An 18710-nucleotide genomic window follows, 5' to 3' on the forward strand; every position below is an offset into this window, starting at 1 on the left:
CAGTGCTGCCGTTGTGTCGCCGCCACGTCCCTACTGCCGCTATGGAGACTATGACCTTCCCCCGCTACAGCCCCGACGACATCATCAGTTACCTCCGCTCGCACATCCTGGAGGGCGCCGAGGCCCGGAACCTGGTTAAGGGCGACGTGTTCGGCAACACCAAGGTGCGTGAGGGGGGTGCAGGGCGGCTCCGTAGGCCGCCCGCTTCCCGTGTGGGACGGACGTGCTGCCCCGCTCTGTGTAACCACGGGGTTGGGTGGAACGGTGTGGCGTTGGGCTCGGAGGAGTCTCAGGGCTCTACCTCGCCGCTCGGGCCTCTCCGGGAAGCGCGGTGGTGTCACCAGCAGCACCCGGCCTGTCTTTCCTAGCTCTGTGGGAATAACGGTGTCTGGTAAAGTCGCATAGTTCCATTAGTTCGCCTGATCAATTTAGTGCTTTTAAACGAAGCTCTGCTTTTAAACTCCTCCCTGCTTCATCCCCTTTCATCTCTCTGAGCATTTAATGTTAGCGAGTGTCCCTGGCGGAAGGAAAGTGGCTTTAAAGTGGAATTGATGCCTCGGAGTGATTACTAGTGCTGTTATTCCTTGTGTTTGAGCCTGCGGTGGGAAGGTTCTGGCCCTGCTTGTTTAGATGGTTTTTAAGAAGCAAAACTGATCATGGATTAGTGCTATAAATGAAAAGCTGTTTAGCTTATAAGTGATTTGTTTCCTCTTCATTTTAATAATCTAATGAAGGGCACTCATTGCTACAGGATTATGATTTCTGTGACTTTTTTTAGGTTTTTGGCATTGCTTGGTTTGGAAACTGCTCAGGAAGCAGCAGTGTAATGAAAACCAATGCCTGGTGTACACAGTCAGGGCTGTAATTGTCCCAGCTGACTGCTGTGCCTTAAAACTGAATTATGAGCAAGTAATGCTTGAACTGCAAAATGTTGGAAAGTGAAACTTGTTTGTTGTGGTGGCTCAGTGAAATCAGCCTTCATGTGTTAAAAGCTGAATGCTTTCATGGCCTGGTCTGGGAGCCCTGAGTAATCAAACATATGGAATACTGATTCATATCCTCTCTTCCTGCAGCTTGACATTTTACACCTGATTTACATGAGAATCCTGCAGAAAGTGTATGGGATCCGCCCGGAGCACTTCTTCATGGTAGGGCTGCCTGTGGCAGGGGTGATGGGATATTAAAGGAAAAGAATATTGGACTCACCTGTTCTTTGGGATGCTGAGGGTGCCAGAAATGTTTGTAAGGTATAGGAGGGACTGGCCAAACTTTTGGAGGGATGCCATGACCAGCCTTGAAAATCCATCCTGGGCTGTTGGGCATCTGCCTTTGGCCATGGCTGGAGGAGGTTGGACTGATCTGGAAGGAATGTAAATGTTGCTTTTGATATTTGATCATGTCCACGCCTGTGTTAACTGAGAGGAAAGTAAGGAGAGGCTGATACCTCGTTGACTAACAGTTAATTTAGCTACTGTTAGGCAAGAACTGATCCCTGAAAGTGAGATGATTTTTTCTCATGGGATTTCTGGATAAACTGAAAGGGAAGAGCATATGTACACAAGATAACTCTGTTCTTCCCAGGCAGTGACATCAGCTGCCATGCTGTTCTATGAGGTTTAAAATATCAGAGAAAGGGGACAAGTGTACCACTACATTCTCCTGACTTCTTCATAAAGCAGTTGAGTATGTCAATTTTGGGGTGTTTAAAGAAGGAGCCTCTTGCTGGTAGCTGTATAATGCAGAGACTGTTGTGCTGCACAAGTTATGAACAAATTGGAACAGAGTTTAGATTGAGTTCCAGAGTTTGTAATGTTGCTTCTTTAGTTATTATTGTCTTTTTATATCTTTTCCAGCAAAGTTGACACTTAAAATTGTGTGCTAACTAACTTGATGACATTTTTCAGCCTTTAATATGTATTCCCTGTGGATGGGAAGATCATCCTCAGTGAATGGAAGATCGTCCTCTAATCTATTGGAATTATTTTATGCTGTGAAAAATGCTGTGTAATTTTTGTTTTAAGTATTCTCTACTTATGCACTGACTCTCTTTTTACTCTTTAGATGCCAGTCAACATTGACATAATGTACCCACAGATCTATGAAGGCTTTCTACCTGTCTGTAATTTGTATATTCACATGTAAGTAGAAGATGCTTGTCTTGTGCTTGCTGGGCAAATGCTCTGGGATGAGAGGACAAGATCTGTTTTGTAACAGACGAGAATAGGATGAGAACTGAGTGGTGGTCACAAAACCTGAGTCATGGTCACTGCAGCTGAGGTTGTTTTGTTTCCTTGCAGGGAGCACTTGCTGCCAATGTGCCGGATTAATGACTTTCAAATTGCTGATATTTTAAACCCAAGTAAGCAAGTGCCTTGTAATCCTTGTGTTTCCTGGGGTACTGGGTGTTGCTTGATATTCCAGGTGGTTTTTCTCTACGGGCATCTGGTGTCCCTGATTTCCTGCTGCTCTTCTGACCCTTAAACAAACTGGTTCAAATGAGCAGTTCTTATCCCTTATGTGGGCTGATGCAGGTCAATAACTGAGGGCAGTTTTGAATGCTATGAGTCTGTTGAACTGGTGATCTGGAGATGGGCTATGACATACTTACAATGGTGTAATAATAGATGGTGATGAAAATTACCCTGATGGCTCTGGAATGCTTTAGGATTTCTTACGCTGATGCCTATGCTCCATTCCTTTCAATACCCAGTTGTGGTGATTCTGCTACAACACAAACAACTTGGAAAAGGCTACTCTAAAGAACCCTGTCACTTCTGGATCTGTCTTGTCTAAGACATTCAAAGCTTTTGTAATCATCTTTCAGAAAGTTTGCTTGGAATAAAGCCAAAAGGTCTCTGCAGTTCAAATTGCTGCTTTCAGTTAGGCTGATAGCTACAGAGAGGCTCTCTTCAGAGCTGTAGTTCAAGACTGACATTCTTTCTCTCTGGCTTCTGTTTTAATGGGAGGCTGTGTGTTAACAGCCTTTTCTCCCAGGTGCCATTATTAATTTGTTAAATTACACAGAATTGCTCAGAGTTTGTAATCAGCTTGGTGCTAGTTTTTGTGTAGTCTGAAGTCTTTGCAAGCTGAATGGGGGAAGAGCTGATTTGGATTGTGTTTTGTAATTTCTGTCTCCTCTGAATTACGCTTTGCCCAGCTTTTCTGAAGCAATTGCAATGCTTGTGGAAACCAGCTCAGTGAGCTCTTGCAATTCCTATTTCAGAAACAAAGAGAACTGTTCGCTTCTTGAGTGGCATCCTCAACTTTGTCAACTTCCAGGAATTCCGGCGTGAGGTCTACTTGGAGCTACAACTGAACTATGTAAGACTGCATGCTGTTTTATTCCAGATACCTATAAAAGTATAATTGATATTAACCTTGAATTAGCAGCATGAAGGTTGTGATTCAACTTCAGGTTTATGTAACATGTTGGGATGTTAAATGTAAAATTACCACACCAAGTAATGCAGGAAGGTACTGATTATTAGTTAGGATATTACTGAAAGGTTTTTTTTTCCCCAATAACTTATTTGATACTTTAGCCTGGTAAGTGAAGGATTAACACATTGGATTGTTTTGAGAAAAATTGGGTGCAACAATTGTAGGTGGCTTCTCTTCTGAATGTCTCAGTAGTTCAGAGATGGTGCATTTCATGTGAAATAATGATGACCAAGGCTCTTATAGAAGCCCAGAGAGAAACTACACTGGTCTAAAATTAAATATTTAACTTACAGAAATCAGCTATGGAGAAACACCAACAACTGGAGGCTGTGAATCGGGAGGCAGCAATGAAACTGGAGAAACTGAAGTGAGTGTGAGGAGTAAGCACTGTGAGATGCACTGCTTGCCTTTCCTGCTCAGGCTGGATCAGTTGGCCAGTTGTGTGAGGCTCAACAAGTCTGAGTGTAGAGTGTTCTTGGGTCATGATAACTTGGTTCAGTGCTACAGGCTTGGAGAAGAGGGGCTGGAAAGTGGCCCAGCAGAAAAGGACCTGGGGGTGCTGGTTGACAGCAGCTGAACAAGATGCAGCAGTGTGCCCAGGTGGCCAAGAAGGCCAATGGCACCTGGCCTGTATCAGCAAGTGTGGCCAGCAGGCCCAGGGCAGTGACCATCCCCCTGTGCTGGGCACTGGTGAGGCCACACCCTGAGTGCTGTGTCCCATTCTGGGCCCCTCACTAGACAAAGAGGGACATTGAGGGGCTGGAGTGTGTCCAGAGAATGACAATGAAGCTGGGAAAGGTCTGGAGCACAAGTCTGATGAGGGACAGCTGAGGGAGCTGGGGGTGTTTATTCTCTTCTGGAAGAGAAAAAAAATTACTTTTACAGTGTATGGTTGTTTTGAGGGAATCCTGTATTTGTATATTGAGGACTAGGGTGAAACTTTTTGCTCTTAGTTAGTTTTTAGTGATGTGTCTTTACCCCTTCAACAGCTGTTTCAACATCTTCCATCTTTAACTTAATAGATAAGTAAAGTTGTCTTCCTTAGTTATTTGATATGTTTGCCACAATCTCTGTTTCAGGCCATTTAGCCCTACTGCCTGTGTCTTTGCACCATTAAGTTTTGTTTTTGCTTGTGGATAATAGGATGAAGAAATGGCTGGTTTCCAAGAGAGCTTTCAAAACAAAGTGGTTTTTTTCTGACAGCTGCTCTTGGTGTGCGCTACACAGGGGGTTCTCTAGCTAGGATAGGTCTACACGAATATAAGCTATTTGTATGACAGGTAATATGCAAATTTCATAAATGAAAATCACCACTGGAATTGGTAAGTGTTGTACTTTCATGCTTTGCTTAACATGATCTTTAAACTTAGTCCTCTGTTATGTTTGTGCCACTTCTTCCTGAAATAGCTCTTTAGATTATCCTTCAACTGCAAAATCTTATAAGAAAAGGAAAATAAGATGTATTAATTTGAGATTGTCTTGCTCTGATTACTAAAGTTACTGGCTGTAAACTATGTGGAGACAGTGATTGTCTTATTTACTCTGACTGGGCTATAATGTTGCTGAAGCTGTCCAATATCTTTTTTTCCCTTAGCACAGTCCCAGTTGAACACCAGGCAGAGGTCAAACAGCTCACAGAGAGCATTCGGGAGCTGGAGCAGCTGCTAAGGCAGGACTATCGTCGGAAACAAGTAGGATTTTGTTCTGTATTTCTCTGAAAAGCTGATATGGGTTCCTCACTTCTCTTGATTTTATTCCCTTCCCTCTACCTAAGCAGATAAAGGGGACTTTTCTGATTTAAAACAATGGCCGTTTTAACAAAATGCTGTCAGACCCCTCCTTGTTTCACTGTAAGGAATGTGAAATGTGCTTTAAATCAGACTTGGGGAATACAAAAGTATATTTGACTCTTTTTTTGAAATGCATTTCTGCAATGACTTGGGAGATACACATCACACTTCCAAACAGGAACACAGGTATGTTCCTCTTTGTTTTCCATTTGAATTCAAAGAATTAGAACTGGAGGTGAGCCATGGTGAGAAATGAGGCCTAAGAAGGGTCACCCGAGGGAATGCCTGGCAAAAAGAGTAGGGTTAATTGCAGAGGTAACTTTTCAGCAATGGAAATTTGCTTCTCAGATCTCATAGATAACCTTTTTAGCTCCTTTGGGAGAAAACAAAAAATCCTGACCACAGATTATTATTTTCTATGTCAAGTCATGTCTCTACTGTTAATATTATTAACCATGTGTTTGACTATTATTTGGGACCTTACATTAAATTAGACTTTTCCTTGAAGAACAGGGCCTCTGGCAAAGAAAGTTGTGGGGGTATAGTACTGCCAGGGTCAATGAGAATAGGGATGGCCAGTCTCTTATCCCTAATCCTAGTTACCCACTGCTGGCTGCATCCCTAGTGCTTCCAGTGGCTTTCATCACAATATCCTCCTTTCCAGGCTTTGAAATCTTACAGACTGCAGTTTTGTCTGCTGGTTATGGCATTCCAAAGGACCCCAAAATGGGATTTCTCCTGTAGACAGGTCTATGATAGAAGGGATAAGGCAGGTAGCAGCTGTAGAGATCCTACAAAAAAGCTTGGTGCTTTTTTTCAGACAGCTTTGCAAGAAGTGATTTCTCAGAAGAAGACGGATATTGCTGAGAGCACCCGAAAACTGGTGAGTACACCTCTGTGTGGGTGCTGGCTGCAGCTTCCATCTCAGATCAACTGAGAGATCACCTCTCTTTTTAGGATCAGGTTATTCTTGGAATTAAGTCACTAGTAATCTGGACTTCTGAGATGCTGGGGGTTTACCTTGCATGCACAGAGTGGGCTAAAGAGGCAAAACAGCAGGTTTTGAGAGGCCTTACAGGAAACTTGTTGCTCTTCTCCCATGTTGATAGAGCTGGCTCTGGAACACTGCAGTGACTGCCTCAGTTTCCCTAGGTGAGGAGTTCTGAGGGAGAGAGCTGCTGGTAATATGCCAGGCTGGAGGGGGCTTGGAGCAACCTGGGACAGTGGGAGGTGTCCCTGCCCATGGCAGGGGGTTGGAATTAGATGATCTTTAAGGTCCCTTCCAATGCAAACCATTCTAGGATTAGCTGGCAGGCTCTTTGTGGAAAATACTAGTTAGCTGCTGTTCTTATGCACCACTGTAAGCAAATCTGGGAAGCAAAATGGGCTGTTAATTGCTTTGATTTGTTAATGCTGTTTAGAAGAATTTATTTTTAGAACTTCCTAATGAGAAATGACTACACACCAAAAACCTGTCTAGTCATAAGATCATGGCAAACTTTGCTACACAATTCCTCTTTGTTCACCTAATCACTAATACTGACAGTGTTTTATTAACTAGAATGAGCTTAAAGTGACTATGGCTACTTTGAAAGAAGAACAAGAGCAGCTGAAATCCAAAATTGTGGAGAGTCCAGAAGAACTGAAAAATTCCAAAGAACTGATGAAAGAGACTGTTAAGAAATTGAAGAGATCTAAGGTGAGGTTTTCCTCTGTCCACATAAGGAGGTATTCTGTTAGAAAAAGCATGTTTTACTGGACTGTCATCATCTACAACTGCTTCTTGAATGATGGCAAAACATCAGCAGGACAGTGGTTAGTCTGAAATGAAAGCACAGCTTCAGAGAAAACTGAAGGTTTGTGGTGGAAGTGGTGGTTTATTTTTGATGGCCTTTTTTTTTTTTTTTTCCTTTTAAAAAGCAGGATTGCAGTCACTTGTAAAACTAGGTGTAGAACTCTTGAATCTATACCTGTCTGTCTGTTTGCTCTCAAGAGCAAACAGTATTTTGTCAGCTTCCAAATACCTTTGGATTTAGAATGTGTGCTTCATAGTGATTCTGTTGTCATTCATGTTTCTGGAATTGATGGCTGTCTCCACTAATATGCTGAACACTGAGTTCCCTTCCTAGGTTTTTTTTAATTATAATATCCACTCATTATTGTGGTTTATGATTGCTCACATATCAGTGAAGTTTGCACTTTGCCTCTGAAGGTATTTTTGTTCCAAAGGTCTAAACTTGATTGCTGTGATTTCAGGTACAAAGCTTTACATAACTCTTGTTTTACCAGTGTAGAGTTTTTTCACAGTACTGCTTTTTTTTTCTGAAAGCTCTTGGAAAAAACTGGTTAGTTCAGTGTAAACCACTAGCATGTCACCTTTTCTTCTGTGCTTCCAAAGAAATGGCTTTTTAAAAAATTTTTTTTGCAAAGTAAAGAGCTCATTTCACTAACTCTTGAATATTACTTCTAGTGTCTTTAAACAATGAGGGAAGGGTTCAAAAGTCAATATGCTTTAGTTCTATATAAAAGAACTCTAAAGCTATTTATTAAGTATTTTTTTCTCTTTACAGCAAGAAGTTATTGAGAAATATGAAGGTTACAGAGACCTAGTTGAGGTTCTGCCATCATGCCAACTGGAGGTGCAGTCATACCAAAAGAAGATGGAAGGACATGGAGCAAATGTGGAGAGACTGGCCAGTATATTATCAGAGGTTTGTATTATCCAAGTTATATCCTGTCAGGGAGAATTTGATGTCTAAGCAATGTTCCCCTCTCTCCTCTTCCCTGTAAAGTACAACATTTTGAAGCTTCCAATATTTTTATTAAAAATGTCAATAAAACATTGCTGCTGCTTTGCTGGGTGGCACTAGCTAATGTACTATGCACTACCTATTGACCACTTTGAATAGTCAAAGCCTTTGTTGCCATAGAAACCTGACCTAAAGTAGTTGGAACTGTCTTGGGGTTGCTGGTAGGAAATGATGGGAAAATAAAAGTGAAATTGAGTTTCTTCTGCCTTGAGAGTGGAAACTAAGAACAAAAAATTGTTGCTTCAGGAAGAGTGACATCTTAAGTGCCTTTAACTTTATTAATATTACTAAGCCAGACATTCTCTGATGAAATGTTTGTCACAATACAGTACCTTGCTATTTGCTACCAGGTTTTGGGAGAATGCAGTTGTTAGGAGCATTTGAAAAACGGTATGGAGTCTTTTTGGGTGTATATATATAGCATTTGTTCAAATTACCTTTGGCAAAAAGCTATAGCAGAAGTCACAGTCACTTCTGAAAGTCATCCTAAGGGATGGGGTCTTGTCCATTTGGATGTATTTATAATCAGATAAAGACTAGTGAACTGGGAGGATGAGTTGGCAGTCAGATCTTCAAACAGCAGCCAGCTAGTTCTAATCTTAGTACATTTACAGGGTATGCTGTCTTGATAAATTAAGGGGGGAGGGAGGGGGGGATTATTTCTATTTCATTTATTTCTATACTTCTGTATTCTAGGTCAGAAATCTGGAGGACCAAATTGAGAGTGCTCAGGTAGAGCTGAAAAAGGCCAAGACAGATGAAATGTCATTAAAGAGAATGGTCACTGCAAAACATGAGAGACTTTCTACAGCTGAGATAAAGATTAAAAAGATGCGTGAAGATGTTGAGCAGCACAAGTGCACTGTGCCTGAGTACGGAGGAGTTGATGTTTCTGCCTGATGCTGCTTTATGTCTTTGTTATGTGCTGCCAAAGTCCATGTCTGCTACAAACACACAGCTTAGCAGTAAGGAGAAAATGAGCAGTGTGGGACAGCTCTGTATGAAGACCAGTAATGCTGCAGGCAGGGAGCTGGGGTCTCAAATCAGTAATTGCAATGTGACTTGACAGCAATTCTTTTATTGGAGCACTAATTTAATTTATAATGCTTATTCTTGATTCTTTTATCTTCTTAAAGAGAATGTCACATTGGGATAATTTTCCAACTTATCAGACTTCAACAAAGCCCCATTTGCCTTTCATGAATTTTTCATAATTTCCCTTGCCACTTTTGCTCATTATCAAAGATGTTCAAGACCCATGGGGATATGGGGCTCACATCTCAGAGGAGCATTATCCTGACATGATGCTTCTAAAACAAAAGGAAAAGTGTCATTTGATCAAAGCCTCCCAGCCCCTCTTCTTTCCTCTGATATGCTGAAGGCTTTCAGGGCTGTGTTTGCAGGATCAAACTGCAGCCCTGTAAGGTCCTGGCTTCACTGTGAGGTTAGTGATGAACTGTTACAGAGAAAATTTATTTTAAAACAATTTTCTTGTACACAGATAGGAAAGGGAATAGAGAAAAGCGTTGGCTGAGTGGATTAGCTGTGATGGAAGGGAGCTTCTTCCACATGGCTGAGAGAGTTGAGTAAGATTTAGTCATGCTTAGGGTTTATGTGGTGTGCAGAATGGCACTTAGTGTATTGTACCAGCTAAAGGAGATTATTTGGAAGGAAAATAGGCTGGACATCGAGAAGAATTTCTTGACAGAAAGGGTGATTATACCTTAGAATGGGTCGCCCAGGAAGGTGTTTAAGGAAAAACTAAGTGCCATGCTTGAAGTGACAAGGTGGTGTTTGGCCATAGGTTGGACTTGATCTCAGAGGTCTTTTCCAACTTAAATGATTCTGTGAATAGTAGCTTTTAATTAAGGGATGAAAACAATATGATCTAATGCTCCTTTTTGTCAAAGGTTGCTGCCAATTTCTGTTTTTAATGTGTCAGGTATTTCCCTTGAGAGATAAAATTAGATGCTTTGATAAGCAAGAGAGGAAGGGAGGTAACCTTGGTTGAAAAGGAGTTTTTGCTGGTGAATAAGAGAATGTGTCCTGACTAATCCCTTGAGGTAGGAAGGTGTATATGGGCTCCTACTAAGTATGGGTTATTTCACCTATTCTTCCCAGAAATGCTGCTACAATTCTAGGTGTCATTATTGTACAAATGCTTGGTGTGACCTGGTAGGTGTTTTTGCACTTTAGGTCAGTCTCCTGTTCCAACACTCAGGCTTTGCTGGTAACATGGCGGCTCACAGCTGGAGCCATCTGAATTTTCCTACAAGCTGGGGAAATGTAATTTGGTCTTTGGGATGCAGTGAAATGATGGACTGGGTGTTGCAGATAACATGTAGATGTATGGGACTGGAGCTTTAGGTTTGTGGGATGAGCTCTTTGGCTAAGGAAAGTGTGTGACATTGAGTTATGCTGGAACATCAAGTGCAGCTGTATTGCTTTAACCTGCACCACTCAAAGACAGGAGGGCAATGTCCAGCTGTCTGTTGGGCTGGCTCCACTGAGGTCACTTGAGTTGCCTTGATTGGAAGCAACTAAGGATCTTCAACATAATCCTCTAACTCCACTTGGAATTTCACTTCTTGTATCTAAGTTGTTTTAGTTTAAAAATTGCATTAATTTCTGAAAAAGTAAATTCTGTATATCATTGCTTCTGGAAGCTGATGGTTTTATGCTCATAAAATGCAAGTTTTGCTCGTGGTGGGCTTAAGTTTAATCTGGAATTGGTCAAAAGGCTCAGTACTAACTTCTTCTCTCACCTTTAGACATTTTAACAAAGTCCAGGAGAAGAGGGGTGCTGTATATGACAAAGTGATGGCCATCCGCAAGGAAATCAAGCAGATGAAGGGCGAAATTGAGCAGCTGAAGGAGGATGCTGAAGAAAAAGCAATGAAAGCCAAGGTGAGGTTTTTTTTCCTCCCCCCAAACGAATCTTCTTACATTCCTGTTGTAGTGTGGACAGTACAATGATCCTCTAAACAGCCTCCCCTTTGTTTTGTGAATTCTGCTTCTTTAAGCCATGGATGAGATACCATTGGAATAATTTGAGTCCACCAGACCACTCAACATTCATGTTTGATAAGGACTTAATTTTGCTGATGGAATTTTTTTTCCTTCTTCTCTTTCTAGGAAATACACCTAATTTGGAAGGCTATATTGGAGAAGTGTCATGAATCTCTCCTTAAGGCAGTAAAGAGTTATGCAGCCTCAAGAGCAGAAAAAGTTGATGAAATAAGGAGAGGGCTGTTCAGCATTCAGTCTTCTGGAAGTAGTTCTTAAGCCTGTGTGCACTTGTATCCCACTTTCATTATGTTTGTGCTCATACCTGAACTCAAGAGCTTCTGCTTTGCATGGGAGGGATGACAATTCCAGGCAAATCTAGCTTTCTCAAAAACCATGTCAGAACACGTTTTGCTTTCCAGGCATCCTGATGTCATGAGTTTGCTGATGGATAAGAAAACACTCCGTTTCTATTGTTTCAGTCAGCACCTGGTTTTAGTGATAATACTGCAAGTCTTGCTAACACCAAACTGCTCAACATTTTAGACAGGACCCTGCATTTGTAGAAACTCTTCTGCAGACTTTGATCTGGGAACATCTGTTGCCTTGGTCTGTCTTGAATGTTCAAGATAAGTCAGTAACAGGTGCTACTCTACCACCATTATTCAATTAAGATGAAATCCTGACAGAGCAGTAGCATCCATCTAAATGCCAAGTTACTCTCATCATAATTATTTGTAACTGTAAACACTCAGAAGTATCATTTTAATATATTTTTAGTTAACAGTACACTTTCTCTCAATGCTTGAACTCATTATGTCACTTTGTGGGGTATTGAACCCTCATCTGTGTTAAGATGCTCTTAAAAACTGTAGGTTGATGTTTTTTGCCTTAACTTGTAATGGCACTCAGTGTGCCACGGTGGTTTTAATTATTTGGAAAAATAAAATGTTGATTTTTACACTCCTTGATATAAGGATATTTAACCCTTTTTCTCTTGGATTTTTTCCTTCTCCACTCCCCTAACTCACTTGGCATAACATTTCAATTGAAAAAAGTGTACATTTGCAGGAATGTGTGCTATGAGCAGTCTTTGATGATGAAAGGAGGAGGATGATTCAAGCTATCTTTAAAATTTTAATTCTTCATGTCTTACTAGACAGAGGTGCTAGCAAGTCAGTTAGGAGCAGCAGGTGCTTGTTTCTTCTAGAGCTCTTATAGAGGCATCAGACCCTTCTAAAGTTTTGCTTTAAGCTTTTTTTTTTTTTTTTTTTTTTTTTTTTTTTTTTTTTTTTTTTTTTTTTTTTTTTAAAATAATTTTTTTTTTTTTAATACTGTAACAGAATTGTTTAGGTTGGAAAAGCCCTCTAAGCTCAAGTCCAGCCATTAACCCAGCACTGTCCACTCCACCACTAAACCCTGTCATAAAGTCCCAAAACTACACTTTGAAATATTGCAGTAGTATCTCCTTTCTTATAAAGACTTGTTGGAGGCTGCGCTGACAGCCTGGATATTGCAGCAGCACTGGGGAAAGAGATTCCCAAAAGCTTCCAATAGATACTACAAGGGATTATTCCAGCCAGCAGATAAAAATTCTTAGGCTAGAGCAATGATGCTTGCTTCCAGTGATGAGGAATTTGCAGGACAAAGAAAAAGCTGGGTTCTGGTTCCTACTCCTAGGAATTTTGCCGCACCATCTGTTGGGTAAAATACAAGGCTGCAATTCATGAAGAAACAAAAAACCTGTCCCTGGAAATCAGAATTTTATTTCCAATAAGTTCTTGTGCTTCCACAGTCACCTGTCTATCTGTACCTGAAATACTTAAAAATAAAACATAACCAAAGTATATTTTATCTAGAGATAATTGATTCCTACGTGTGAGTCTACTGCTGCTTTTCAAAAATTTCCACCCACCTTGAACCATATGGCAAGGCAGTGGGGGGAGTTTAGTGTGGCCTGAAGGGTAGGGAAGGGAGAATGGCTTTGCTGAGGCAATACAGCTCCTTTTCCCTCAAGAGGGCAGTGTTAGTCAATATTTTCTTTTTCGTTTTTTTTTTTTTTTAAATTCTTTCTTAACTACTGTTTAAAGGTGTAGTTAGTTTTGGTTTTTTTTTTTTTTTCTTCAGTATTTTGTATACAACATCAAGCTTGTATCAAATTTATGTTGTACTGGTTGGGCTGGCCACATTTGTTTGAAATGTGTGGAGTTATTAACAATATTCTGTAAGCAAGTTTATAAATTCTGCAAGCAGAAAAAATAATAGTGGCTAAGGTGGGAAGTAGGTGGATTATGGCTTGGCACAGCAGGTGAACACAAACAAAACTTTAAGAGGCTGTGTGACACCTTTTTCCCAGTGTAAAGGAAGGAAGGAAGGAAACCTCTTTATCCCTGCTCTGTTTTGCCTTTACTCCAGAGTGTGGCTGGAAAGAGTTGTCTCAGAAGCCAGATTGTATTTAGGTTTTGGGTGAGGTTAGGTGAGCCAGGTTTGTATTTTCACCTGGACCCTCCTGCTGAGGCAGTGGGATGAGCTGAAAGAGGAGCTTGTGTGCTGGCCACTTGGTGGGGATGTTGGCATGGACAGTGGCCATGAATTCATGTTCCATTTCTGCCACAGCTCTGCTGAGGAAGCCAAAGGAAACCTGAATCTTCAGCTTCAGGATAACAGCTTTGCAGCTTGATAGTCATATATTCTAGGACTAGCCAGGACCAGGTGACCAGGTAAGCTACACGTTAAAACTTACTGACAGATGTTTCCAGCTAAGGATATGATCCTTGATGCTGCTGAAGTAGGAGCTACTCTGGAGGAAGGACATGGAGCCTGCCCTTGGGAGTCTATTCACTGTTATTTGTGCCGGGGAATAGGAGGGAGTATGAAAGGCTCAAGTGTGTGTAAATCATGAGGTTGTGAGGTGCAGAATAAAGAAATCTGATAGATAAATGCTCCTATGTGTTGAAGTCTCTTGTATCTAGAGCATATTTTGGAAAGATTCTCTTGGTCTTTCCATCAGACTCGGTAAAGGCAATCCTTATTACAATGCAGTAAAATAAATGGCTAGAGATACCTGAGAATAAAACCAAAGAAAACTTTGAGCTGAAAATCCAAATCCTTGTTGCCTGCAAAATCCTTTTTCTGAAGCTAACAAGGGAACGCTGTTTCTTGAGATGCTGTAAATGGGGAAACTGTGACAAGATAAAATTCATAGCATTTCACATTGAGTTGATCTCTCTTCTCTGACTGTCAAGGGACTCTCCTTATTTGTGGTATAGGTTAGTGCTAACATTTTCATAAAAATGCTTGCAGAATATCAGTTATGGTGGACTTGATGTCAGTGGATGCAAGACAGCCTGTGGGGGTATGTATCAGCACTGCTGCAGCACAATTCTGTTTCTTCAACCCAAAAAAGTTTGGGTACTACAATCTGTTGCCCCCTAATAGTGGGGTGACTCCAGAGTGGCAAAATCCAGTAGCAGTTTTTAAAAACTGCACTGATGTCTTGTAAGGGAGAGACCAAGTTTATGTTCTTTGTGTGTCCATGACTGGAATAGGATGCCCAGAGAAGCTGTGGCTGCCCCTTGCCCAGAAGTGTTGAAGGCCAGGGTGCCCAGGAATCAGAGCAACTCAGGATAGTGGGAGATGTCCCTGCCCATGGCAGAGGGGTTGGAATGAGATGAGCTTTAATGTCCCTCCCTCAGGATCTGAGTTGCTCATAGGTAGCACATCAAACAGTCCTTACTGCAAAGGGAGAGTCTGGAGGCTGGGACAGTGATATTGTGAAAGGCAATCACTGAAAAGTGTACTTGCAAGGAGAAATGGACATTAGAGGAAAAAAAAAATCACTGTTTTTGCAAGCTGCAAGTCCAACTAGAGAGGACTGGGAGAGGCCAGTGTTTGTAGAAAATGAACAAACAAAAGGAGGGAAAACCCAGGTTATGTTGGGGTTTCCATAGCAACACAATACTTTTCCTGGAAAACTCAGATGATGAGATCTAATCTATCTTCTATTTAACTCTTGAATGCAAAGCCTTCTTTCTTGACTTGCATGTCTCCTCCACAGCACACTCCCTAGTGATGGGTGTGCTGTCACTAAACCGTGGTGGTCTTCATGGGGAATGATATTCCAGAGACAAGGCTGCTCCTGTTCTGTTCCAAAGCACACAGAAAAGGAAGAGCTTATGAGGCAGGGGTAGCTTTTGTGTGTAGGAAAGACTTACCAGGTGTTCTGATCCTGGGGAGCTTCTGCCTGAGATCTGTGGAAGATATTCTGTGACTGTTTGGAGAGTTCATCAAAGTAGCCTCACTTAAATTTGTACCTGACTTAAATTTGTACCTGGTGTTCTGCCAGTTAAAAAGCCCCAGGTCTGAGGAACGGGAATCCTTGGTGGCAGGATGTGGATACAATATTGCTGCTAGCAAGAATTTTCTTGCTTCTCTCTCACGAAGATATTTGCAGAAGTTCTATAAACTATGAACACCCTGTGACCTTGTAGAACTATGTTTATGGTACAGTAGAAAATATTTTGACAATGGATGTTTAGGATTTCTAGCCAATCCACCCAGGGGGTGGCTGATCCTTTGTCCAATTAGACTATGAAGAAAAAAGTCTATAAAAGAGTTTGTAAAATAATTAAAGAAATCAATCTTGCTGCACAATTCCTGCCTGCTGGATCTCTCTCCTCTCCTCCCTACGGCTGCGGGATACAGTAATAGCAGCAGAGGTTTCTTGTGGAGGAAGGTGGAAGGGTGGCAGCTTTTGCCTGACAAAAAGGACAATTGAGAGAGTGGGCAGCATGACAAATGTTCGTGAGATGGCTATTGGTCTCAAATATGTAGAGAGGAGTGTCTGTTCAGAGAAGTGGAGAGAGTGGATGTGAGAGACCTCATCTTTGAACAACAGAGAGGAAATGGATACTGTTCCCTGCCTTCTGCCCATATCAGTACCAGCCTTTGCTTCATCCTTGCCTCTGGTGTACCCCCTGGCAGGAAGGGCAGAGGAGGCTTTACAAGAGGGGCTGCCCTTAAGGGGGGAAAGGGGGTGGAAGAGGCAGAATTTTCCCAGTTTCTGGGGTCCCCTGCATAGTAAGTAGTTACAAAGAGAGGGTGGTAAGAGAAGGCAGTTATCCCAAAGGATTTTGAGTATATCACCATAGAATCATGGAATGGTTTGGGTTGGAAGGAACCTAAAATCTTATCGTGCTCCAAAACCCCTGCCATGGGCAAGGACACCTTCCACTGTCCCAGGTTTCTCCAAGCCCCATCCAACCTCGCCTTGAACACTTCCAGGGATCCAGGGGCAGCCACAGCTTCTCTGGGCAGCCTGTGCCACGGCCTCACCACCCTCACAGCCAAGAATTTCTTCTGTCTGATGTGTTTGTTACAGCCTTGTTAAGGGACTGGCAGTGGCTAACCCCTGCAATATTCAGCAAAAGCATATTCTGTTTAATTGGTGGACTTCATGTTTTGTTTTTTTTCTGTCTGACTGTTCTGTTATTAACCTGTTGCTGCTTATTGAGCCCTGAAGATTTGTAAACAGAAAACTATCATTACAATATTTAAAAGAAAACCACTTCAGAGGGGTTCAAAGACCAGTAATCCAGGTGTGTCCCAAAAAATAGGAAGCAGTGCTTTAATGTCTCTTAACAAACCATGCCCTATCTTTAAACATTTATTATATTTCCTGCTATTTATCCTGACAGCCACCTGTTCAACTTGTGACCTGTTTGTAAAAATCTGCACACCATCCATCAGAGGGATACATGCACTTAGAAACTTCTGTTCTGTGGGCATTAAGTAAATTATTTCTTTAAGATCATATGGCAGATCTATAATTAATTAAACCCTCCATGATATTAGCGCAAAATAATTTAGCCTTTCTAAAAAGGTAAATGTAATTTGCCGATCTGGTATTTGGAAGAATGCTTTCCCCAAAATCAATTCCTTTAGTTTCCAGAGAATAGAAATGAGAAGCAATCTCATTTTAATTATATCTCTTTATTGCTAACAAAGGAATGATTTATGCAATTAAATTAACTGGCTAGAAAATTATTCTCAGCTGGGCTGTCCTAATTCTTTGCTTTCTGAATTGCAGGCTCTTACACTTCTCTATGTAGATTAATTTTTCTGATATGCAAACAATGCTCCTTGTGTTAATTTTTAACATTTTTTATTCACAGCTCCCCTTTTCTTAGTGTCAATGACATGAGTAATATTTGTGCACTTCTGGGCTCTGATTCAGGCCTTTTTATGTAGAAAGATTGGGAAAAAAAATCTTTTCTTTTGAATCTCATTATTGCAGAGCAAGGTTTTGAAGTTTTCTTATCTATTGCTGAGAAACAGCAGCAGGAACATGGAGGGACTGCAAAGATGTCAAAGGATGCAAACTTTTGAAGGAAAATGTGTCAGTGCTGAGGAGATGGGTGAATTTGCAGTTAGTGTTAAGAAAGCATTTTTTAATGTATTCCTCTTAAACCTCTGTCTCCTTGCAGCCAGGCAAAAAGCTGAAATACAAGGCGAAAAAATAAGACAGATTTAAGTTGTACACAGACTCAACAAGGAACGAATTTGGGATTTTTTTTCTGCCTGGGATTACCTTGCAGTGGCTGGCCAGAACGTGAGCTAGAGATATTTGGGCTGAGGGGGAAATTGCCATGTAACAACACATTGTGACCATGCGCCAACACAGTCTGACATCTTCTGAATGGGGCATTGGCGTAATCTGCTGCTCTAAACCAGCAGTGAACATATTGCAGAGCACGTGTTGGCTCTGTCTGAGCTGTCCTGCCCTGTGTCAGTGGAGATGTGTCAGCTGGTCAGGGTTTGCTGTGCTGGCACTCTGTGCTGCTGTCAGATGGCTTTAAACTGAGAGAAAGTAGGTTTAGATTGGATGTTAGGAAGAAATTATTTCCTGTGAGGGTGGTGAGGCCCTAGCACAGGTTACCCAGAGAAGCTGTGGCTGCCCCTGGATCCCTGGAAGTGTCCAAGGCCAGGTTGGACAGGGCTTGGAGAAACCTGGGATAGTGGAAGGTGTCCTTGCCCATGGGTTGGAACTGGATGACCTTTCAGGTCCCTTCCAACCCAAACCAGGCTGTGATTCTATGAAATAAAATTAAAAACCAGAGGTTTGTCCTGGGTTGGAATGCAATGGTTTGGGTGTGGAAAGGTCAGCGCAATTGGGATTCTGAAGGCTTTTGAAATGCCAGATAGGAAGGATCAAGCTATTATCATTTGGGTGGGACAAGGAAGCACTTTGGGCCTCTCTCCTTGGAGTGTGGGTCATCCAAAAGGAATCTTTCCTCTGGGCTGCATGGCTGCTGGGTGGGTGTGTGAAGGGGCAGTTGGTGCAATTATTGACTGCAGTTGTTGTTATTCTTGAGGACACCACTGTAAAATCAGCATAAACTGAATTTGCTTAGCAAGTGGGATCACATTTATTGGAGGAACATTTCTCAGAGAACAGTTGCCCTCGGCTTACTGTCAGAGAGTGATTTTTAAATTTTTAAAAAATTAAAAAAAAAATTCCCCTAGTTCTGCAAATTCTCTGCACTGAGTTCAGTTCTCCTCCACAAATACCTTGGCTCATACAGGAAATAATCCCTTGCGATGCCTAAGGAAGATGCTGTGAGGTGCGAGTTTACCAGCAGTCTGCAGAGAAGGCTTTGGGTGA

The 18710-nt window shown here is 41.7% G+C and overlaps 1 protein-coding gene across 1 annotated transcript; it reads left to right on the forward strand.

Moving 5' to 3' along the window:
• Positions 1 to 6: 6 nt before the first annotated feature.
• NUF2 (NUF2, NDC80 kinetochore complex component) lies at positions 7 to 12033 on the forward strand. Its single transcript, XM_008630166.2, has 13 exons — positions 7 to 164; positions 1074 to 1148; positions 2062 to 2138; positions 2298 to 2359; positions 3224 to 3321; positions 3735 to 3808; positions 5036 to 5132; positions 6052 to 6114; positions 6793 to 6930; positions 7802 to 7942; positions 8738 to 8913; positions 10813 to 10948; positions 11177 to 12033. The coding sequence occupies exons 1-13, from the start codon at positions 42 to 44 to the stop codon at positions 11324 to 11326; spliced, it is 1410 nt and encodes a 469-aa protein (XP_008628388.1). The 5' UTR covers positions 7 to 41; the 3' UTR covers positions 11327 to 12033.
• The last annotated feature ends 6677 nt before the right edge of the window (positions 12034 to 18710 follow it).

This window comes from Corvus brachyrhynchos, unplaced genomic scaffold (genome assembly GCF_000691975.1).
Source record: "Corvus brachyrhynchos isolate BGI_N302 unplaced genomic scaffold, ASM69197v1 scaffold101, whole genome shotgun sequence".
Classification (NCBI taxonomy): domain Eukaryota; kingdom Metazoa; phylum Chordata; class Aves; order Passeriformes; family Corvidae; genus Corvus; species Corvus brachyrhynchos.

Coding starts and splice junctions, on each gene's coding strand:
- NUF2 (XM_008630166.2), top strand. CDS start 42: ATGGAGACTATGACCTTCCCCCGCTACAGCCCCGACGACATCATCAGT. Junction 5,133..6,051: donor AGGACTATCGTCGGAAACAA/GTAGGATTTTGT, acceptor GCTTTTTTTCAG/ACAGCTTTGCAAGAAGTGAT. Junction 7,943..8,737: donor TGGCCAGTATATTATCAGAG/GTTTGTATTATC, acceptor TCTGTATTCTAG/GTCAGAAATCTGGAGGACCA.